The 25,662-nt window shown below is 42.4% G+C and overlaps 1 protein-coding gene across 1 annotated transcript in view; it reads right to left on the reverse strand.

Moving 5' to 3' along the window:
• The window catches only part of NUP98 (nucleoporin 98 and 96 precursor), an 853,605-nt gene that overhangs the window by 687,128 nt on the left and 140,815 nt on the right, over positions 1-25,662 (reverse strand). Inside the window, 1 exon segment of the mRNA XM_078658655.1 lies at positions 21,066-21,246. Coding sequence (XP_078514781.1) covers positions 21,066-21,246 — 181 coding nt within the window.

Below are 25,662 nucleotides of genomic sequence, written 5' to 3' on the forward strand. Positions count from 1 at the left end.
TACTGCTGACCCAAGAATAGCAGACCTGCTGCAGAATTTTGGTGCGAAGCCCTGCCTGCTGTTTCCAGGACTCTACAATAGTGGTGTGCTGTTTCATCCTGTTGCTGTAAGGACTCCTAGAACCCTAGAGCACCCCCAGCTCTTCGCTAATCGCCAAAGAACTCCCTTGGGGTAGAGAAACTACTCCCCTGCAGACCACAGGTACAAAACCCAGAGTCCGGTTTACCAATTTGCTCCTCCCTGGCGACTCAGACGCAGCATCCAAGCACAAAGAGGTACATCAGCTCCATCAGGTCAGGTCTGTCTCCCCCAACAGGTTAGGAGATACCAGGAGCTGTGCCACACCAATACCAGGGATACTGGAATCCCTGCGATCTACACAAAGACAAAGAGTCCATTCGGGACACCAACTGCCAGGAATGAAAGCAGCCGTCGAGGGACGTTGAGACCAGATACCTACTTTGTGAGCGGCCCAGCTGCCCCAGAATCGTCCCTGCAACCTGCCTGCCACTGACCGCGAAGACATCTTGACAAACACCGCCTTGCTGAGTCACCTGCTTTGCATCTAGCTGCCTGGCTTGGGTACCGACAAACCAGCTGTGGACCTGAGGCCCTTGCTACCTGCTCCCTGAAATGGAACCCCTCGGACTTACCTTTAAGTCCCCTCGTGCAGCATGTTTTCAGCTGGCCCCCTTTCTTCGTAGCGCACCTGCTACCAACTACCTTAGCACTCTGCTCCCAGCCTAGTCCTGGATGCTCCCAGGAATCCACTGGTGGAACACTGGACCTGGACTTGCTACTTACCTAAATCCAGAAGATGAACTTCTAAATCCAACTGTATGATTTCATATGCATTTTTCTATTTTTTCCCATTGACTTAAATGGTGCGTAATTGTGCACAAAAGAGATTTTGCAAACTTGAAAAATTCATATCTTGAGAAATCCTTACTGTAAAACGAAGTTCTTGGTCTGAAAAATTAAATAAAAGGTGCCGGTCTTCTACTGATGTAGAGAGGAACCAGAGTGGCAGAAATGGGGCCGAGGATGAATCCATTGGCTTCAACTTTTTACTTCAAGTATGCAACATGAAATGAAAATACTAGGTTGAACTGAACTCTAACTCTGCGTCAGCCGCTCTCTCAGAAAGAAACATGAGGCAGTGCTCAGTTGCTGCATTTATTAAGGGGACCCAGCAATTGCAGACCAAACATAGTGATGGGGTACTGAAGGGTTAGTGTCACCAACCCCAGGAACTAAGGAAGACCCAAAAAATACAGTCACCCTCCAATATCTGGAATGGGGCGAAAGGAAAGGAGGAAGATTATGTAACTCCTCGAGTTGGCTATTCAGTCTAACTACGAGTCAGGGGCAGAGCAGGTCTCAGGAGTGCAAATACCACCTGAACCCCCTCTGGTAAAGAGTAACGCTGTTATAGATCTCAATTTGAATCCAGGGGAGAGCTCATTTACAGACTCACCTGCTGCATCTATTTCAGCTGCTTCCTTGCAGCTTATGTTTTCTACTCTGTCGGTTGACATCAAAAGGGGGTTTGAAGAGTCTGCTTCTAACCAGAGAGAAATCAGAAGCTATTGTGAGTCCCTGGATGGTAAAATAGATGGCCTTGCCTCAAGGAATCAAGCTTTGGAAGAGACGGTTGGGGAGCTATGTCGAGAGTGTAAAAGAAGATATACAGAAGCTCAAGAAGGAGGACTTAGTTCTGTCAGAAAGAATGGAAGTATTGGAAAACAATTCCAGGAGAAGTAATATTCGTATTCTAAACGTCCCGGAAGGGAGCGAGGGTTCTGACATCAAAAGCTTTATTATACCACTTTTAAAGCAGTCCCTTAACCTGCATCACTCTGAAGAAGAGTTAGCAAAGGATGTTCAACGAATACATAGATATCCATTCAGGCGCAACCCCCAAAGAACTAAGCCAAGGAAGATTTTGGTGAACTTCCATACTTCTACACTCAAGGAACAAATACTTAACCTAGCTTTGAAGCAAAAAACTCTATCAGGCAAGGGGTTCACCTTTCAGATCCGTTCCGACCTATCCAGGGTTACCCTGGAAAAACAGTGGGAACTGGGAAGAAGGATGGATAAGTTTCGAAAATTAGGGGCTACGGTTCAGATGGGCTTCCCGGCTGCCTTAAAAATCATGTTTAACAACAAGATGTTTAACATCCGTTCAGTACAGGCGGCAGATGAGCTACTTATGTGTTTAGGGGGAGGGAAGGGGCCCCCGGGTCAGCAATGAGATAATTAAGGATGATATAATTCAGGGCCCCGCTACTCTATTCCCTTTGTGGTGTTTCTCCTCTTTTCTATTAGCTCTGTAGTCTCTTCTCCCATAGGAAGGATTGAATTAGTTAATTATGAAAATTAAGAAAATCTTCTTGTGAGGTAAAGTCTGTAGCTGTGCCTTTGCTAGAATAGAATATAAAAATGGCAGTTCAATTAGAGTATAATCTTGATTGGAAACTAAGAAATTAAGAATTAAAAAAAATATATATATATATATATATATATATATATATATATATATATATATATATATATATATATATATATACATATACATATACATATATACATATACATATACATATACATATACATATACATATACATATACATATACATATACATATACATATACATATACATATATACACAAAAGCATTTAAGATCTTTCTCACTACAAGCACTTTACGGGGGTTTGGGTAGGGTAGGGGTACCTTCTACCGGATTCCTCTGGATAGATTGTACAAGGGTTTCTCATGGGTGGGGAGGGGGTAGGTTGGGGCACAGGGGACTAGGGGGTAGGGGTAAAAAGCATTAAAAAAAATTCTTATTTCCGGTATGGTTTCGGACAAACCTTCTATTGTGGGCATAACATGTGTAACTAGTTCAGCACTGGCAGGAGTACAGGATATCTCTCCTATCTAAGTCAGACTTTGGGATATAAAATCTAAACAGCAATTTTTTTTGCCATGAGTAATCTTAGGATCCTCTCCTGGAACGTAAATGGTCTGCGCACCAAACCAAGAGCAAACAAGATCGTGCAATATCTGCGGGATTCGGATGCGCAGATCATTATACTCCAGGAGACACATCTAATTGAGGCAGAGATGCTTGAGCTAGTTAAGAAGAATAGATGGATAGATATTTCAGTATCCACCTCCCAAACGTTAAATATAAGGGGTGTGACTATCCTTTTAAAAAAATCTATAAATTTAAAAATTATCCAGCAAAAGGTGGATACTGGAGGCAGGTTGGCAATTGCCACCATTGATATAGGAGGTACACGGCTAACCCTAGTAGGTTACTATGGGCCGAATCGTGATGATCCCACAGCATTGGAATCTTTATTTTCACACCTTTTGCACTTTTCTGAGCCTGTTATAATAGCAGGAGATTTCAATATCGTGTTGGACCCCATACTCGATAAGACTCCATCCGGTAGGCAGCAAGTACTGTCAAAATCTAGAAATTTTTTACTCGATTGTATGAGACAATATGGTTATATTGACATCTGGAGGGCGAGATCAGGGCAGGATTTGGGATACTCGTTCCGAAACTATAAGTATCGTCATCGATCGAGAATAGACTTTATTCTAATAAGTCGCAATCTGGTCGATTCTGTAAAAAACGTCAGCTATGCGCCCTCCCATTTGTCTGATCACTCCTCAGTATCCTTAGATCTTGTTGGGGTAGTAAAGCATTCTGCTAGATCTTGGTCCTTTGACCGCTCCTTGTTATCACCTGAGGATCTTTTATATATCCAAACTGAAGCACGGGAGTTTATGCGAGCAAATATTGGCTCAGCTGAACCTGGCGTAGTATGGGATGCCTTTAAGTGCTCTCTTCGAGGAATAATAAGGAACAAAACAGTGTACCGAAGAAGGCAGTACGTTCAAGAAATAGCGTCCATCGAAGTTAGTCTTCTGGCAACACAAACTGAAATAGATGCTAGTAGCAACGATTCTAACTGTGATCTGTCTCAGGTACAAAAGAATTTGCTTGCATTATAAGATAAATTGGCTTCCGTCCTGAATCAGCTTATTTTGCAGAAATGGGAGGTGAGCAAGCTAGCTCATTTCGAATATGGTGAAGGGGCGGGTAAGTTGCTGGCCTGGGAGGCAAAATCCGATCAGGCACGTAATAATCTAGATTCTGTAACAACTATCAGCGGTACCTGTACTTAAGATGCAGACATCAGATCAGCTTTTAAGGACTTTTTCCAGGAAATATATCATGAAGACATGAATATCACAGCTGAAAGTATAGAGAACTGGCTGGAGGGTATTTCCTTGCCATCATTATCCACTGAGCAAAGCACCTTCTTGGATAAAGAGATAACAGAGGAAGAGGTAGTTTTGGCTATACGGGGGAGTAAGGGGGGCAAGGCAGCAGGGATGGACGGCTTGCCATCTGAAATCTATAAAAATCTGGTGATGGCGGTATCCCCCTTCCTTACTATTTTGTTTAATCGGATATTGCGGGAGGGTGCGTCTCCACCAGTATCTTGGAATAATGCTTCCATTACACTCATTTTAAAACCTGGTAAGCCAGCGTCTGATTGTGGCTCATACCGGCCTATATCAATCCTAAATGCAGATTATAAAATCTTTGCATCACTTCTGGCAAATAGGCTTGGTCGGGTTGCCCCTGATGTACTGCACTTTAATCAGAAGGGCTTTGTTAGGGGTCGACAACTCCACGAACTAACTTATGACTTCATAGGAGCCATAGACATCGCGACTAAGGAGTCCATTCCGCTGGCTGTCCTCACGTTGGACGCCACCAAGGCCTTCGACAGGGTTAATTGGCAATACCTGTCGGGGCCTTGCGAAATTCAATGTGGGGGAGGGTTTTTGCAGAGCTATAAAACTGCTGTACCAGAATCCATCTGTCTGTGTATTGGTAAACGGGGGTCTGTCTGAGCCCTTTGCAGTAACGAGAGGAACGCAACAAGGTTGTCCCTTGTCGCCCCTGCTGTTCGATCTCTATATAGAGCCCTTTGCTCAGAAACTAAGAGAGGATGCTTCTATCAAACCCTTTATTTATGGAGATTGGGTAAAAAAGGTGTCTCTCTATGCAGACGACGTTATGATAATGACATCAGAAATTAGTACCGCGGTTCCGGCGGCCATTAGATCAGCATTGGAATTTGGTAAGGTTTCGGGGTACGAGGTAAATGCCTCCAAGACTGAGATAATGGCATGGAACGACGATGCAAGTGCATATAAAGACCAACTCAGCACGAATTTGCGGTACTTGGCGATAAACATAGTAAGAAACATAAGCTTGATTGTCCCTTCCAATTTTGCCAAGGTTGCAAAAGAATGTCGGAAGCTGATGATGTATTCCTATAGGTACTGTATCGATTCCCCTATTCCTGACCCTGGTCTGGTTAATAATTAACTAGCAGCCATCCAACGGTGCAAAAACCGTTATCTGATTAAGCCACACCACGGCACAGAAGCGCGTTATCTGATTAGGTCATAACGCATGCCATCTAATTAGACAAGCGATATTCCTCCAGCCCCTGATAAGGCATACGGAGTTCTCAAAACAAATCAAACCTACAGCGACCTGGGAAATTCCCATAGCCATTGTTTTGATTTCACCGAGAACTTCAGCAAAAGAATGTGCGAACGAGCCCGTTCATATGACATCCTTATTGACGTATATATGTCCATCCTTACGTCAATCTCGGCACCTTTCAGGTATAAATATTACCGACATTGCCTTAAGCAAACGCATGCGGTGGTGACGAGATTGGAGCAGCGAGACGTGCCGAGGAGCCCAGCAGAGAGCGAAGCCCACAGGCGCTGCCCCGCCTTCCTGACGCGCTGAGAACGAGACGCTGCCTTTCTCCTGCTGAGAAATTCAGCTCCGGCGCTTCCAAGCAGCCCTCGCAGGTAGCTGGAATATCCAAACCTGGGATAAGAGATACCAGCCCTCCATCATTCTAGATCTCAGGTACAGAACTGAATAACCCCTTGCAGAGAATTCTCGAGTCAGTCCCTTGGCAAAACAAACTTAACTTAAACTGCTACTTATCTACTCCTGCCCACGTATTAGGCTTAGGTCAGGTACACTGGGGTAGGCGTGGTTAGAAGCACCAGTTGAGTATGATTAGTCAAATGTATATATGTATGTATCTATTTTATCCATTTTAAAGTATCATATGGCTTAGAAACCATATCAATGCTTTTACAGTATTATTTTATAATTCTGTCTTTACTGTATGCACTTTACTTAACTACAAGTATTACAATAATAGCGATTCATTTCTCTTGTATGAGAAAGGAGACTGATCAATAAATAACATCTTTTATTGAACACGCCCGTCTTTTCCTTTTCTCTACAATCTGGTGAAACTAAGAATGCACTGAACTGACTGAGTAAAATAAGTTGTCTTTTGTTTTCACACGACTCTAGAGATACACTCTTGATTAGGGGAGAGCAAAGTTGTCATGTTCTATGGTTGTCAGAAACTAAATCCCTTCTTGTCTATCCAGGGAGGTTAAAATCCTCCTTGCCTATTCGAGAAAGTTTCTAGTGAACTCTGAGCTAGCTGGCAAACACAAAAAACTTTAAGTCTAATATCGTCGGTAGAAGACTTAGTTAACCTCTGCCCTAGGTCTATACTATTGAAGATATTATTCCAATGCGCAGAGCCTATTGGGATAATAGGAACTACACTACATGGCGCCCAACGTTTGGATAGGCGATAAAACTAACGCAAGACATTAGAGTAACTCTGTCGTGCTTTTTCACACAGAACCCCTTTTTTCCCCATAATACTCCAAAGACGTCTGGAGTGGGTGAAAGGTCATATCCGCCAAACCTCGCAGGAGGAGACTCCTATGTATGGTTCTTGGTTTATTCAACGTTGAAGGATACACTGTTCCAAAATATTGTGCATCTAATCTTTGTTTCCATAGAAACCTGATCTGCAAACAAACAGAATAACCTTCCTGTCAGTAAAATGACAGAAAGTGAAGAAGAAAGGGAGACAGTTAGACTAGCAGCTGAACTCCTAGTAGCAGACAATACTCTGCTGCAAAATGACCGGAGGCAATACTCATCCCGGTCAACATAAGGAAATCTATAACCCTAAAACTTATAGAAAATGGACTGACACCAAGAGGTGGTACAGTCATATTCGTAATTGAGGTACACTAATATCGGCAGACAGAGGTATTCTATTCATGGATAAACTTTCCAGCAGCAAACGCTGTAACAAAGGACTTCCACTATTACAAAATAGAGGAACCTCCTAATGAGTACACTCCTTTCGAGGAGGTGGAAATACCACTCAAATTCCAAGAGCACCTGCTCTTGTTTTATGGCGCCCTAAAACATAATAAATACATCACCAGGCTCGGTCCACTAGGTAGACCAGGAGCAACGTGGCCGGTCCTAGCCGGATACACACCACATCCAGACATTGAAGAAATGCCTGCACCAGAGCTTTTAGCACAGCTAAAACAATTAATAAAAATACATAGACAATTAGTCCAATATGTAATGCGGACTTCAACAATCCAACCAGCAATTAAAATTCCACAGCTGACCACTCATAAGGGGAACACAAATAAAATTACACCTCAGAACATACAGTCCTGTCTAAGTAAAGTACCCGCAAAACGGGAACAAATTCCTTTCTGGCTAGCACAAAAAATCACTCAAATAGAGGCGGTGTTTCCAGATACCACCCCTGTTGAGAAACATAGGATTCTGACTATCTGTCTCCCAATGGGAATCGCACCACATGTGGAGGACTGTGACACTTGGGGAACAGTCTTTGCTTCCATTTACACAAAAACACATGGTGTACCATCCATGTCAGTAATACCAGATGTGCTAAAACGGATTCAAGATGAATACGGTCCAGAACCCGCTTTAACTCGGTATGAAACTACTGAAAGATTTCAAGCAGGTCTCTGCAATATTATTAGCCAACATAAAGGGAGAAGCAGCAAATGTGGCGATTCGCCAGAGGTTAAAAGAGACAAATGTAGCAGACCAACCATCTGAAATTGCCAGAATCATAGAAAAATCCTATGAAGAACTAGGAAGAGATAGTTTGGGTGGAATACCAGTGAAACCCCAACTAGTTGAAAGTCCTGAAAAGGTATTTATAAAAAATAATTTAAACACATTCAAAAAAAGAGCTGGGATGGAAATAAGCAATCCAATCCTAAAGAAAAAAGATTCCAGTCCAGAGGAAGGTCTCCTCGGCGGAGAGAAAGATCTCCTGATCAAGGATGCAAGTCTCCCCAAAGGGAGCCCTCTGTGAAAAAATACAACCTTAGAAATAGGGAGAATATAAAAAAACCTGATAGATATCAAGATATTGATACACGTCCCTCTCAATCTTTTCAGACTTCCTCGCAGAAATCGGAAAGAAGAGGACGATCAGAACACAGGGAAGAGCACGTCAAGTCCAAAGACAAAGAACCTGCTCATCTGAATAAAAAATTACAATTTCCAAAAAAGAAGGTAGCCAGTATTAAAGTAATTAACAATGCCGAGAATACTGAGGACACAGCTGAAAAACGGAGAATGGGCTCAGACAATGCTAGACAGCGCAGCAGAAGTGAGCATAGCTCGCAAAGTCCTTATGAATCATCTGGAGACAGTGGACACGAATGAATACATTCAGGTGGAAACTGCAGATACCAGAGTTAGCAAACCTCATAAAATATATGAAATAACATTGCGTATAGAGGGGGATAAGACTAGAAAAATAAGGGGTCTATTTTGGGATAATCTCTCCAAGGGCTATGACATCCTTCTAGCTGAACGAGACTGGCCTCCAGAGTTTGTCAGGGAGTGCCCACATGGCGAAGAAATAATTATGCCTGCCTTCTCAAACCATATTCCAATTCATAAAAAATATACACTTGCAAGAAAGTGGGCAGTAGCTCAAGCCCCTGCCTTATATAAAAATCATGTGGGATGGGATGAGGACTCTCCTCCTCACAAAATCCAGTTAAAATCACAACCTACTGCACAGAGGCAGTACCCGATTAAGCAAGAAGCTAAAAAACAGGTAAAAGAGATCCTAGATCAACTTGAATACCAGGGGGTGATTGAAACTTGCACCTCACAAATGAACAACCCTTTGTTTCCTGTCTCCAAACCAGACAATTCATATCGTCTGGTTTTGGACTACAGACACCTTAACTCATGTTGCAAAACATTTGCAGTACAAAACTCGCATAGTGCTGCACTAATGAATAACAGTGCGCAAAAAATACAAAACCACATTAGACATTTCTAATGGATTCTTTTGTCAAAATATAGCACCAGAGAGCAGATATTTGACGGCGTTCTCAATAAATGGCACGCAAAAAAACTTCTGTCGTTTGCCCCAGGGGTTCAAAAACAGCCCAGGATTATTCTCAGCGAGAGTAACAGAATTACTACAAACATATGATGACGAGGCATTATCTTATGTCGACGACATCTATCTAACAGATGATGACTTGGATACTCACTTGAAGAGAGTGAACACCATAATACTTGGGTTCGCAGCAGAGGGTTACAAATTCAACTTTAAAAAGTCAAGGATTGCCCATCTAACAGTCCTGTTTTTAGGATATGAACTTTCAAGTGAAGGCAAAAGCCTGGCTGACAATTTCCTAGAGAAATGTGCTGTAATCCAAGAACCTAGAACACTGAAAAACTTACAATCAATTCTAGGCTTCCTAAATTTCGGAAGAACTTACATTATAAATTATGCAGAAAGAATTAAACCTCTCTATGATCTAATGAAACCAGATTTTAAAAGAATCAATTGGACTCAAAAACACACAGAAATTTTGAGATCTTTACAAACAGATATGTTAGTTAAAACAAAATTACAAACACGTGACAATACACGCAACCTTGTGATTCGAGTCATCCCAGGAAGATGCGGATTCACATACCTGACCTCTAATGAGGGAGAGAAGGTACCAATAGCATACAAATCACACTTGTACACAAAAGCTGAAATGAAATTTAGCCCAACGGAAAAAATTCTGACCGCGGTACAGACTGCTGTAGCAAAAGAGCGGGCCCTAGCACAGGGTAAACGAATAATCACCGTGACACCTATACCAGCCCTAGAGGCGGTAACCAAGGCAAGCATTCCGAATGCTAAAGCACTCCATCCGAGGTGGATACAGTGGGCTAACTCTCTTGCTGCAACAGACGTGGTATACAAATTTGATCCCAATTTAAAAACACAAGAATTTCTCCAATATGAATTCGAATGTCCTCCGCCGACCGAAATTCTGCCTCTAGAACACTACGGCTGTATAATATATACAGACGGATCAGCACAACCCGCAGTGGGGGGTAAGCAAGCCTACAGTGCTGCGTGCGCGATTGTTAAAGGTCGCTGGCACGAAGGAAAATTTTAACCTGTGGTCACTAAAACGCAATCTCTAGGAGACTGTACAGCTCAAAGAGCAGAACTACTAGCATTCAAGATGGCGCTTGAAAATACCGATCGAGAATTCCCCACACTTATTGTGTGCGATTCGTATTACTGCGTCCAATCTTACAATGAATACTTGCAGATCTGGGTTAAGAATGGTTTTAAAGATGCAAAAGGTGGCACAATCAAACATAAAATGCTTTGGGAACAAGTAGTTCTTTTGCAAAAGGAACTACAAAAGACTCACGTGATACATACACTGAGTCATCAACGTGATGGCGTTCACGTTGCAGGGAATTCATTGGCTGACGAAGCAGCGAAGGCAGCAGTGCAAACGGCTTCCGTAGCTGCTATCACCCGGTCAAAAACAAAAATAGACAGCAAAATATTACAGGCTGTCAGCGCTACAGTAAAAGATACGATAGAAACACTCCCGAAAGGCTTTCCAGTAAAGTACTCATACATAACTGATGCAAATAATGTTCAGTTTGCTCGAATCCCTGGAGTGGGGGATAGGGCAATTCCAAACATGGAACATAGGTTAGGACTCATTATAGCGGCACACGAAGGACTCGCTTCTGTACATGCTGGCGTTTCAGCCACAGTGTCATTATTAAAACAGAGATACTGGTGGCCACAAATGAGAAGACAAACAAGGAACTATGTTCTAGAATGTGAAATATGTCAAAGAATGAAAGTATCAACAGTGAAACAACCAGCACAGACGCACCTTCTAATCTCAGATAAACCATTAGCCTGTGTTTACCTAGACCACTGTGGTCCCTTACAAAGGGATGGTAACTATAAATATATCTTGGTCGCAGTGGATTCATGCACGAGATTCATATGGTTGTGGCCCCAGCGATCGGCTGACGCCAGAACTGTTATAAAAGATTTGCGAGTCTTTATCGGCACATACGCAATTGGCATGCTACATTCTGATCAGGGTCCTGCATTTAGCTCTCGAGCTTATAAGGAGGCCATGACCAGCATGGGCATTGCATTGCGGTATTCTTGTCCATTTCATCCTGAGGGAAACGGAATCGTAGAAAGAAAAAACCGTGACATAAAGCAATCTATAACAGCAAAGGTATTAGGTTCGGGAGCTGGGTGGGTCAAACATTTAATAAGTGTCCAACGTAGTCTAAATAACCTGCCAAGGAATTCTCTGAAAGGGTTCAGTCCGTACGAACTATTGTTCGGGACTAGAATGATGATCCAAGATCTTGATAGTCAGACTTCAGTGGTTAAAGACAAAACCTTTGATATCAAAGATAGTTTGGCTATTTTACAGGACTTAAATGAAGCAAGAAAAGACCTGAGCAACAAAGTTGAAACAACAGCCAACAACCACTGAAGAGAAACCACCTGTCCCAGCAAGGCCTGTCTGGATTCCAAAAGTCGGGGATCTAGTCAGAGAGAAGATCGCGGTAAAGAAGGAATTTGGGCCTTCTTACAGAAAAGCAGTTCCTGTCTTGTCTGTCAACGGGACAAGATCAGTAGTACTACCGCCCCTTGCTGGTAAAAAGGAGAACCGAGTTGTATCCATCGACCTGGTTAAACCACAATCATGTGGCCGATAACAAACAGTAGGCCAAGTGGACTCCCAAGAAGTAGCAGAACACCAATGTTTGCTACGAATACAGAGGCTCAAACTGGAAGACTGATCACATTTGGAAAATCTACAGTGAATCAACAAGGACTATGCAACAAAGCAATGGAACTTGAACCTCTTAAAACCCAAATCAAAGCTTTTCATCAAGAAACAACAACCTATGATGATGTAACTGCAGACTTTGCTAATGAAACAAAGCAAAATCCAAAAGCAATTGGAGCAATTGATAGAACAGCATCCGGCTACTTCATCAACTTCGATGATTCATCTGAAGACCTGAGTGAAGCAAAGAAACAGCCATCAACAAAAACTTTTAAAGACAAAACTAAGGAACTTTTTCAACAGCTGAAAGAAACCTATCTGATTTCTCCATGGATTGAATTTTGGGTGGCCTTAGGTGCATTTATCCTCATTCTTTGGCTCATCATGGTACTATGCTTGGGACATTTCATTGAAGGAAAATATGCTAAAATGGACACAGCAAGCCAGAAAATCAACTTGGTCCTTAAACCACACACATCTTCACACATCGAGAAAAGAGAACTTTCTTCAGTGAACTTCACAGCCAATCCTATACCAGGCGGTGTAGCATGGGACAAAACGGATTATGAAATCTATGGTCCGGTTGAAATCCTGAAGTATCCACACCAATTCTAGATCTCATTGAGTGACTTTGTAAAACCAAGCACATTTGCTGATGATTGGGACTTTGAAAGTATTAATGATATGATGTCTGATCTTGTGATGTCTGCTAAATTCACAGAACATGATTATTTGCAGGGTTCGTCTAATTATGATCAGATGTTCTGCTACAACCACTATGGTAACCATTATCTACATAAATCTGCACAACCTAGAAATGTTTTAAATTATAACCAATGGGAACATTGTGCTACTCCTCCAAAAGATAGCTTGAAAACATTTTATGATAAATATTCATACTTTTCAGGGTTTAACACAAGTAATGCAGAAACATTTTATTTCAAATTGTCAAATAAGACCGGTATGAAGACCATGCTTACAAACACAAAATTGATATATTCCGATTCATTCTTTGAACAAATGAATACATTTGGGTTTGATTTCTGGAACAATAATATTGAAGCAAAAACTGTTTGGGGTACAAGAGATTGGCAAGTACAAGGTATAGAATCATTGTTTAGAGCCTGCATGATCCCAGAACAAATTATATTCTTGAATGACACTATTCAACAAACTACCTGTCTTGGCTTAGCCAAAATCAAAGATTTGAAAAAACCGTCTATTCCAAAGCCAACAGTGAACAGTAATAGCTCTATAGATGATGAGATAGACGTAAACCATATATTAAACCAAAACAGAACACATCCTGAATGGAAAAAATGGTTGATCTGGCCCACAGATACAAATAACTTTCAAGACAGATTCCTGAACAAAAAACAGGGGTTCACATTGACTAGGCCAGACCCTAGATATTCCCAAAGACAACATCCAGGGATAGTAACCACCTACAGCGTGGGCAAGCTCTGCCTTCAATGGCTACAAACGTCCACACTGGCTGAAATTAAGCAACACCTAACTTTACTTACAGAAGGTGCTGACTTGCGTGATTTCATATTGGGACCACGCAAACAGCGTCAAAAACGTTTCATAGCGGCCTCTATATATGCAGCTTATAACGAAGTTTGGAAAGTAACTCAAATTGAGACAGCAGAAAAAATACGGGAAATTGACCGTATTAATTTGGAAAAATCACTTTCTGTGGTGGACAATGGGTTAATGACTCTGTCCTCCAGAATATATTCTCTGGACAGCATTGTGTCTTCAGCAATCGATATAATATCGCAAGACTTACTGATGTTACAACACGGTCAGTCCCAATTGCGTTCTATTGTACAGCTTGGCTGGACGTTACAAAATCTGCGTTCTGGCTATGTGCCTTGGCGTTTAATCAACACAACGTCATTATTTGATATCTTTAACCTTACTGATAAACAAATCAGTTTGGCGCAGAAGGGTGCTGACTATACAATTCTGAGCATTGAAAGACTTGAGAGATTACCATTGACAATGTCAGAACGACCTGTCATTGAATGGATAATACATGGAATAATAAATATTCCGATAACTACTTTCCAGTTTCAATTCTGCCAAAAATATATACAGGCAGGCCAGTATGAAAGGTTGGGTAAAGGGTACATTAAGTCAATATGGAACTTGCCCTATACACACGAATGTGTCAGTAATAAAGGCCAGAAAGTGTTTCTCAGTGGCAATAATTGTGCAAAATCACTAAGCGGTACACTTTTGTGTCAGGGTATTAGCTTGCATGGAGCCTGTGAAGGGACTTAAAATAACCTTTCATGTTACCAGCTAGGCACACCTGCAACACAAATAGAACCATTCTTTAGGAGACTCTCGAACGGGAGTTACATTCTAATAGTAGATCGCAGATGTTGTAGTTTGCTGCCCGGAAAACCTTCTCATAACCGTGACTAAGAAGGTCATGTGCTGTGAACGAGTATTGTTCCCGAACGATTCTCCAGACAGGGAGGCAAGGTTATGGCCCGATTTGAAAATTGCTTCTATTCGAATAGATACTTTAAGCAGAATGAAGACTGTGCTCCTACAGACGCCGACCAGGCTCACGTCATCAAAAGAAACGTATGATCTACAAGTTGCAAGGACAACAGAAGAGATTCATTCATTATTACCAACTAATTCCCCCATACATTTCGCAGAAATACTGAACGAAATCTTAAATATTTCTGATACCACTGGTGTCTCCAGTGTATTTAAAGCAGTGTTTTCGGGTGCTTTAACTCCATTCAAAGCCATCCTGGGTATTTTTCCAGACTTTGTCCATTCCATTTTTGGCGGACTTCCACTCCTTTTGGGACTAGTAGCGGGTATTCTATTTTTGATCCTGTTATTTCACTATGGCAAACCATGTCACAGACAAAACACCTGCGACAAGGGAAGAAATGATCCTAGCCATTGGCTACCGGGACCGGGTAACTAAAATCCTTGGACTATCCCGGCTTAGAGACCTGAACATGACTTGGTCTCTTTCATTTAGACCGATGTGGCAAAGTTGTGTTATGCCTGTATTAAGGTGCTTGCTATGCGGCGAAGAATGCGTGTTGGACACCTGTCTGGCACTACTATCGGATGTGCCAATGGACGCAGATACCTTGTTGGGTCCGGTAACGGCTCATGCATTGTGCTGTCCCCAGCGGCTACCAATCCTGATGACGGCATTCGTGGAGACTTCACCACTACGATTGAGGGGTAGTGAAGTACAAGATGAAAGCAGCATCGATCAGGTACGACCTTCAGTCAGCTATGCTGATCAAAACATCAATGGAGGCAATCATGCTCAGGCTCATGAATGCATGGTAACAACTTTTTCAGAATTAGTGGAACTTACGCAAGAAGCTGTTGACAGTTTTTTCAACAGTCTAAATGATATGATGTTTTCACCAGAGCAGCAGGAATAACTTTGAGCAAACTAGCACTCTGAGTTCCCTACATGCTGAATTTGGCCTTCAACTTCTAAAAAAGCGATATGAAAAAAAAAAATTCTCATCATTTTTTCAGATTGCAAGAGCTTTTTCCCCCAATTCAAAAATATTTACGATTTTTTGGGACACTTATCTTCTGCTTAAAGTAGACATTATTCTTAGAGAACTAAATTTCTATTTTAGGTAGTCACGAGACATTCGCTATCCTCTAGCACTATTATACATAACTTTATGATTGTGATGAAATCGTCTCGCACCTTTTTTTTCTGTATTAAGAGCCATTTCATGTGTATTTTTCGCATTTTTTCATGATAAATTTAAAATATGCGTTATATGTTTAGCATTATTAGACTGCTTGTGCATATAGTACATGTGATTGTGTTTCGTATATTTCGTAGTTCCAATTTTTCAGGATACATATGAATGTATTTTGGGGTGGTACGATATACACAAACGCTACTGGTTTCACTATGCCTAGATTTGTAAATATGGACATAGTCTACGTGGAGTGGGTGTGATGTATTCCTATAGGTACTATATCGATTCCCCTATTCCTGACCCTGGTCTGGTTAATAATTAACTAGCAGCCATCCAACGGTGCAAAAACCGTTATCTGATTAAGCCACACCACGGCACAGAAGCGCGTTATCTGATTAGGTCATAACGCATGCCATCTAATTAGACAAGCGATATTCCTCCAGACCCTGATAAGGCATACGGAGTTCTCAAAACAAATCAAACCTACAGCGACCTGGGAAATTCCCATAGCCATTGTTTTGATTTAACCGAGAACTTCAGCAAAAGAATGTGCGAACGAGCCCGTTCATATGACATCCTTATTGACGTATATATGTCCATCCTTACGTCAATCTCGGCACCTTTCAGGTATAAATATTACCGACATTGCCTTAAGCAAACACATGCGGTGGTGACGAGATTGGAGCAGCGAGACGTGCCGAGGAGCCCAGCAGAGAGCGAAGCCCACAGGCGCTGCCCCACCTTCCTGACGCGCTGAGAACGAGACGCTGCCTTTCTCCTGCTGAGAAATCCAGCTCCGGCGCTTCCAAGCAGCCCTCGCAGGCAGCTGGAATATCAAGACCTGGGATAAGAGATACCAGCCCTCCATCATTCTAGATCTCAGGTACAGAACTGAATAACCCCTTGCAGAGAATTCTCGAGTCAGTCCCTTGGCAAAACAAACTTAACTTAAACTGCTACTTATCTACTCCCGCCCACGTATTAGGCTTAGGTCAGGTACACTGGGGTAGGCGTGGTTAGAAGCACCAGTTGAGTATGATTAGTCAAATGTATATATGTATGTATCTATTTTATCCATTTTAAAGTATCATATGGCTTAGAAACCATATCAATGCTTTTACAGTATTATTTTATAATTCTGTCTTTACTGTATGCACTTTACTTAACTATAAGTATTACAATAATAGCGATTCATTTCTCTTGTATGAGAAAGGAGACTGATCAATAAATAACATCTTTTATTGAACACGCCCGTCTTTTCCTTTTCTCTACAATCTGGTGAAACTAAGAATGCACTGAACTGACTGAGTAAAATAAGTTGTCTTTTGTTTTCACACGACTCTAGAGATACACTCTTGATTAGGGGAGAGCAAAGTTGTCATGTTCTATGGTTGTCAGAAACTAAATCCCTTCTTGTCTATCCAGGGAGGTTAAAATTCTCCTTGCCTATTCGAGAAAGTTTCTAGTGAACTCTGAGCTAGCTGGCAAACACAAAACTTTAAGTCTAATATCGTCGGTAGAAGACCTAGTTAACCTCTGCCCTAGGTCTATACTATTGAAGATATTATTCCAATGCGCAGAGCCTATTGGGATAATAGGAACTACACTACACTAACTTATGACTTCATAGGAGCCATAGACATCGCGACTAAGGAGTCCATTCCGCTGGCTGTCCTCACGTTGGACGCCACCAAGGCCTTCGACAGGGTTAATTGGCAATACCTGTCGGGGCCTTGCGAAATTCAATGTGGGGGAGGGTTTTTGCAGAGCTATAAAACTGCTGTACCAGAATCCATCTGTCTGTCTGTGTATTGGTAAACGGGGGTCTGTCTGAGCCCTTTGCAGTAACGAGAGGAACGCAACAAGGTTGTCCCTTGTCGCCCCTGCTGTTCGATCTCTATATAGAGCCCTTTGCTCAGAAACTAAGAGAGGATGCTTCTATCAAACCCTTTATTTATGGAGATTGGGTAAAAAAGGTGTCTCTCTATGCAGACGACGTTATGATAATGACATCAGAAATTAGTACCGCGGTTCCGGCGGCCATTAGATCAGCCTTGGAATTTGGTAAGGTTTCGGGGTACGAGGTAAATGCCTCCAAGACTGAGATAATGGCATGGAACGACGATGCAAGTGTATATAAAGACCAACTCAGCACGAATTTGCGGTACTTGGCGATAAACATAGTAAGAAACATAAGCTTGATTGTCCCTTCCAATTTTGCCAAGGTTGCAAAAGAATGTCGGAAGCTGATGAGAACCTGGTTGCACCTCCCCCTGTCTATATTAGGTAGGGTAAATCTGGTGAAAATGTCTATTCTGCCGAAGGTTTCTTTTTTATTTAACTCAATTCCACTTTTCTTTGACCCTGTATTGATGTCCAAGCTGCAGGGTGAAATATCTTCATTCATCTGGAACAATAAAAATCCAAGGATCGCCTGGAAATAAAATTAGCGCCGCAGGGAGAAAGGGGGGCTGGCGGGCCCGGACTTGCAGATTTACGCATGGGCTTTCCAACTAACACACGCACACATGGTGCTAAAAATGCCAACTGATGCAGGTGTTGGGAGTATGTTCTCTACTCTATTGAGATGTGAGGGAGTTGGTCAAGCCTGATACTTGTTTAAATTTGGTGACCCCAAATTCTTTAAAAAAATTAAGCTGACGGTGCTGCAGGGGCTGGCTAAAACTTGGCACAAGGTGAGGTCTTCAATAAAATTTGGATATTATTCAAGTAGATCCCCAATATGGGATCTTCCCTCGGCTCCAGGCTGGGTGGGTGACACCCTAGCAATCCCGCTGAGAGAGGCCGGAATTACATCTTGGGGTGATCTGTTTATGGAAGGGTCCTTGCTCCCATGGGAATATCTAGTGAACAAGGTGGGGCAGAGTTTTTCCAGATTTAAGTATTTGCAAATCTCGAGTTGGACCCAAGCGTTCTACTCTCAAACCTTATGGGGGAACAACTTGCCAATAGGGGGAGCGAGTGAGCCTCTTTTGATAGATAAACCTCCAGCGAAAAAGGAGACCTCCCTATGGTACAAACTGATATTAGAATTAGCAGACGGCTAATTTTGCCTCCCTGAGATATTGTGGGGAAACTTGATGCCTGATACTGATGTGAAAGAACTTTGGGAGATATCTTGCAATGTGTTGTGGGACCTGGTTAAACCTGCCTGGCTTCGCAGAAACCATCTTTTTACCCTGCATAGGGCGTATTTCTCCCCGCAAAGGTTGTCCAAGTTTTCTTCGAGTGGCCCAGTGGCCTGTGCAAGATGTGGCCTAGAAGAGGCTCCCGACACACGTTTTTTTGATTGTCCTCAACTTGCACCTTTTTGGGACTCATTCAGCAACAAACGGTCATCTATTTTGGGCTTCGTAGTTGTGATCGACCTTCGCCTCGCCATTTTTGGAGTAGGAGAAGTCTCGCAGTCCAGCTAAGAACCTTTTGTTCTATTCCATCCTGGCAGCTCGCAGGGAAATCTGTAAGCACTGGAAGGACACTTCAGCTCCTTCCTTTCATGATTGGTGTTCCTCAATCCTCCAGATTTCTAAATTGGACCTCGCTAGGGTTGGGAACCATGATAAGAGCTTTTTGGCACTTGCTGGACTGGATGCGTTGAATCTGGGGGTTTTTCCCCCCAGGTCCAATGATTACGTAGCTATGGTTCATCCTCTTGCTGTGTCTGCCTTTCTCACCTGCGGTAGCTGTGGCAGGCAGTAGCGAATGTTGGTCCCAGGCACAATGGGTGCTATCTGTTACAAACTGTTCAGGGAGCTGAGATTGGTGCAAGCCAATTGATACTGTTGGGATTTGGTTGCCATCCATCACTCGCTATCCCTGCCAGTCCAGACTGAGGCAGTATAACGATATTGTTCCATTTCTCACCCTGGTTTGGTTGTCTTGACAGATCGAAACCATGTATGTGAAAAAAAAAAAAAAAGATTATGTAACTCCTCAGACTATCAAAATGACATGACTGCCAAGTGGAACCCTTCCTGAAACTAAGTGCCGAAAATAAGCTCCATTTAGGCTTTGCGATTAATATTTACTGTGGCCACATTACAGTCTATGGTTCTTTTGCTCCATAGCCCACTACAGACCGAGCAGCCAAACGCAAACCAGGCGTGGCCTGCTACAACAGGAACAATTCAGCTCAAACTGCCAGGCAAGAGAGTATATGGACTGGCAGTTTAGGCTGGATTGTTCCTACAAGAGTATTTATGGATGACCTTTGTCTAGAGCGGACTAGAGGGCACCGCTTAAAGGAACTGGTTGTAGATTATGCTTTAAATAAAAAAAATTAAAAAAATAAGCATGTGGATGTGGCCTTTTCAGCCTGGCATGCCAGAAATTACTGCTTGCCAGGAGGCTTTGTTTTTTAAATGATTTTCGAGGAGCTATGCAATCTACTCCAATCTGCCATTTTACAACGTCAGACCCGAGAAAAAAGGGATGGTGGCAACTCTAAGATTTAAATAAAGAACTTCTTTTGCACCACTTCCTTCCCAAAATACAAAGCACAAAACTTTCAAGCAAAAACACCATCATTGTTGAATTGTGTTGTGGCATCAGTAATACTATTCCTTTAACTTTTCATCATGTCTACTATTTAATGATAAACCAATACAAATGGACCAAACAAAGTTAAGAAAAGCTTCAGTGCGCCAGCTCAATTCACCCTCACCAGCTTACACTGTATTTCAGTTTTATTTATGTAGGTGGCTTACTAGATTTCCTTCAAATGTAAAAAAAGTTTACTCTGTTTTGTGTCTAAATTGCTTTGCTATAACATGCAAACAGTAAAGACTTCAAAACCCTGGCTACACAACTTTCTTACTAAATCTCTAAGGATAAAACAAATTGGAGTGTTTGGTTCAAATACTCAGGCGGAAGATCTGTTTCGGTTTTAAATAAATATTTCAATAGACCTTTTGAAACAGATTTCTTCTTAATCTTAAGAGCACTAAATAAAACAAATATGTGATGTTATAAAATGGTGCCTTGATAGTACAATCTACGATCTTATGAAACAATAGTGGAAGGAGGTTAGTAGGTGAGCACATGGGGACCATGGATTAGACAATCTAATCACAAATGGCAGATAAATCTGTACAGTTGCACAACCAAGGTGATTTTGGTGCAGATATTCACGAATTAAGGAAGAAGACATAAGTACTCAAATTAATTCAATAGTTACTGAATTTGTTCTTTTGGGGTCAGGACACAAAAATCAGTCAATACGTACTAGTTCCAAAAGCAGTTTTATTTGGGCCAAATCCTGTGTTCGTAGCAGCAGACCCAAACAATCCTGCAGAGGCTGTGGATGTGGCAGCAGGAGTGCCGAACAAGCCAGTAGCCCCTGCAGCTGCAGCCACGGGATTCTGAGGGCCTTTGCGGTTCACCAAGTAGTCTTCTAGTCTCAGTTCCTAAGACAAAAACAAATATTACTTAACATTTCACACAGATGAAGAACATTAGAAGCATCTTCAACAATTCAGTTATAAAGAATTAAAGTGTTCAAATGTGTAAATGGGCACGTGCTTATTTCATAAACATCTGAATGCACCAAGAATTCAGCAAGTTGCATGCAACGCTAGTGTTCAAATGTCACTTCTAGGAGTTAATATGGAAACTGCTCAGAATATTTAAGGCATTTATATCATTGTCAACATATGCAATAGTAAATAAAATTCTTAATTACCTTCAATTGTTTACGTTTCTGAGAATGAAATAAACTATAGTTGAGAAATTATAGAAATTATCGTGATTAAGTAATTTTAGAAAGTCTGTGAAAGCATTTCTACTGCTATTGGGTCCAACTGTTCAATTACAAAATACAATAAACAAATTAAAATTAAAGTAATTTATGAAATTGCCAATAAAGGTATACCAACTTTCAACATTAAACACTAAACTAAAGTGTAACCTTCAACTGCCAAGCTGAAGTGTTAGCCCACTAGGTCTTAAACCTTTGAGGCAAACCAAATGTGAGATTCAATGGCAGTGTGGCATGCTCAAGACTTATGACCTGGTTTACAGTCAGCAAAAGCAGGAGCCGCTATGCAGCCCGTCATAAACACCCATCAGTCATGGAATGGACACTCATTAGCAATGCCTGGTTAACCTTTCCACGCCCGGCAACCCCTTTAGTATTGGGCCCAGCGATTTGGCTACTAAAGCTTAAGCTTGAAGTTTAACACTGGTAGACAAGGTACATTTTCAATGGTTCAAACACCACCGGATATGCTAGTCCCACAACTTGCAGTGTTCCAATTCACAGTCCAGCATCCTCTCACCAATCAAGGTACCACCAGAGACGAGACAATCCAGGGCACTAATCTTAGTCTGGTCTAGAGGACATACTGGCTTGTACACATACGGTGAACACTTTCCCAGCACCACACCCGTTTGAGCACGGGCACATTAAGAGAGAAGGGTAGGCAAAAGGTAGGTCAGAAATCTGACATATCATTTGCCAATCAATCAATGAATCCTGTAGCCTCTACCATTGCCTTGACACCACGACCAACTGAAGTCCAAATGAAGAGCCAATGAGCTGGAAAAAATCCTGCATACAGTAATAAAGTTACAAACATGTACAGAATTAAAGCGGACAAAACCATAAACCATCTATCTGCAAAGGGTATAACAAAGTTCATCACAGTGAAAATCTTCCACCTAGAGGATTTGTCGGGGAGGAGGTAACAATACAAAAGCCCTTGTCTACTATGATAATCTCTGAGATTTCATACATCAACATGCATGTCTACAGCCTATATTAGTGGGAGAATATTTCACCCTTAAATGCCTATTGAAATGTGCTCTCGCAATAAATGTCAGGCCTACTACCTTCATTATAACTTTTCATAATAAACAGAGGAGGCCTGTGGTCCTAGCTTAGTGGCATGTCACCATCATCAATTCAGTTCAGCTGCACTGAGAATATGCTTCCACACTAGGGAAAAATACAGTTAGAACAAAAAACAATTTTCTGTGGAAAGAAATAACGTTTGCTTGGGGGCTGGTGCTTCTCCTGCAGGTTTGTTTCCTTTAAATATATAATTTGATTCTTTTAGTAGTACTGCCATTTGTTTCTTCATCACATAAGTTCAAGTAACAGCTCTGTTGTCAAGCTAGACCTCCAGGTTAACCAAGCGATTGACGGAGGAGATTTTACCATGATCCAGGACATTATACAATGATCCAAAGACACTATGCTAAAATCAGAAAAGGAACCAATGGATAATAAGGAATAAGGATCTATGTGAGCTTAATATTGATAAAATAGTAGATAAGTTACTGGCATTACACCTCATTGCACAGCTGAAACAGATCAGTCCAGATTCATATCTCCAGGTCGAAGGATGGCACTCAATTCGGACTTCTGAGACACAATGGATGAAACTACACACAGAAAAGATAAAATGGCTTTGTAGTCACTGGACACACAAAAAGCCTTTGGAATTATTATGGCACTACCTGTTCTAAGTGCTTGAGGCTTTGAATTTTGACCCTGCCTTTGTTAAAACAGTTAAACATCACAACAAAAAAACAATGGCAATGGTAAAGTCCAATAGGGTTACATCTGAAGAATGGGAACTAGAGAGGGGGACGAGACAAGGGTGCCCACAGTCCTCACAACTGATCATTCTAGTAATAGAGCCTTTGGCAGGTCCGTTTAGATCTTCATTGATTGGGCAACAGAAATACACTGCCGTAGGCACATAGTATCGTTGTATGTGGACAAACTGTTGATTTATTTAAAGAGGCAGACAGAAGCCATGGTTCTTGAGAACATAAGGTCAGCATCTAGCTCAATATGGTTCGAAGTGATGGCTACCAAGAAGGCATCCTTTCCTGGCATTTAGACTGCTCATTTTTTTTTTTTAAAGCACCAAATACAAAATCTCTTCCATTTGAGTGGGTAAGACGTTTAGGTGGAAGGACACTTGGTCAATCATAGAATGCCCATACAATTGTGTACCAATATCAGATGTACATAATATAGGAATTCAGGAGTGCAGAGGCTAATTTCAAAGATTCAAGTCTGAGATGCAGAAACTGGCCCTAGAAATTGTACAGGAGATTCTCTGAATGACAGAAACAAATCATAGCACTTTACTTAGTGATGTACATTCAAATGAATTTGCTGAAATCCAATTTCCGCAGATTATGGTCTATCTATACACTATATAGTTTTGTCAGTAAAACTGCAAGTTTGTGGCCGTTTCAATGGATAATTTGCTTTTTGTAAATGACAGTGCGCCATCACATCATGAGTCAGTAATATATTTATTACAAATGAGTTTTTAAACATGACGTGGGAAACATTCCTCTTCCCGCCCTGATGACAATCCTATTAGTGACCTAAGAGGCAAGTTAGTCAAGGGGCCTGTGTAACCTATACGTGGGCAAGATTCTCTAAGCTAGCAAGTCTGGTAATATTGGGTTGGGGGGGGGGGGGGAGACGGGTAGGGGGGGGGTGTCAGAAGTCACTGTTTGGGAGATCGCTTCCCTGCAGCAAAGATGAATGCTTGCCACCTCTTCCGCTGAAGGATTACATTGATGGCACAACTGTCTCAGTTGGTATGGTTTCACATTAGGAGGGTGAGATCCCTCGGAGGAAAGAAACTTCTTTCAAAAGGGCTGTATCTTCTCCTGTATTCTTTACTTTCCTCTATGCCTACAGCTCATAATGTACAAGTTACTTACCTTCGGTAATGATGTATCTGGTAAAGCCGATTCTAGCCGCAGATTCCTTCACGTAGAATTATCCCCAGGTGTGAGACTGGATCCGGAAACTTTTTTGCCACAGCATCCCTGCGCGCTGGGGGCGGGCGGCGACACCATGCGACTCCGCCCAGGCGTCGTCCGCGTACGTGATGTCAGCGAGGTCCCATAAGCCCGGCGCGCCAACGTCAGTTTTCTTTGGAGAACTTTTCCGCTGCACAACGTGGAGCCACCAAATAAAAAACTGTGGGAGCATGGGAACAGTGTGCGAAAGAGTATACAAAAAAGAAACTCCATAGAAACAGTGCAACACCGCAATGTCCAAGGGAAGAGAAAGAACAGAACAGAGCCCTGAGCAGCCACCCAACCAATACATAGACAGCAACCTCCCACCTCTCCCCCGGAGACAGGGAACCTGCGTAAAGTCATGTCACATGTAGCAGGCCTACAACAACACCCCGAAACAAGGAAGGGGAGACAGTCCCAACAGGCAGGAACAACCAACCTTCAACCCCCCCCAGCCGAGAGGGAATCCACCCCCCAAGAAACAAGGGTAAGGCACGACCAGAGGGCCCCCAACTCAGAGGTGGCAGAGAGGCCAGGCCCCTAGCAGCAGGAGGAAGGGAGGAAGGGAGAGATGGGAGGCAACCTCCCCGACCTGGAGCAGCAGAGCAGCGGGGCATAGGAACACCAGAACCCCACCTTCCCAGAACCAAAGAGGAAGGAAAAACAGTAACCAGACAGCCACCGTTAAGAGCAAAAGAAGACACTCACAGAAGACATGGCCCCTCACCGGAAGGCGAGTACCAAGGACCAGCCCAGGGGTCCTGGCAGAACGGGGAGGAAGGCGGGCCGTGAAGGAATCTGCAGCTAGAATAGTCTCTACTAGATATATAGTTACTGAAGGGAATTAACTCGTACATCTGATAGAGACTACTAGCCAAAGATTCCTTCACGTAGAATAGATACCCAAGCAATACCCACGGGGAAGGAGGGTCTGCGAAAGGACCCTACCAGTCTGGACAGGACAGAAGGCCCACAGGGGACCAGCCCTGTAGACCAGGGAGGCAACCTTGTCCCTACCAGGCAAGAGGACCACAACAAGTCAAACG

This window comes from Lissotriton helveticus, chromosome 8 (assembly GCF_964261635.1).
Source record: "Lissotriton helveticus chromosome 8, aLisHel1.1, whole genome shotgun sequence".
Taxonomy (NCBI): Eukaryota; Metazoa; Chordata; class Amphibia; order Caudata; family Salamandridae; genus Lissotriton; species Lissotriton helveticus.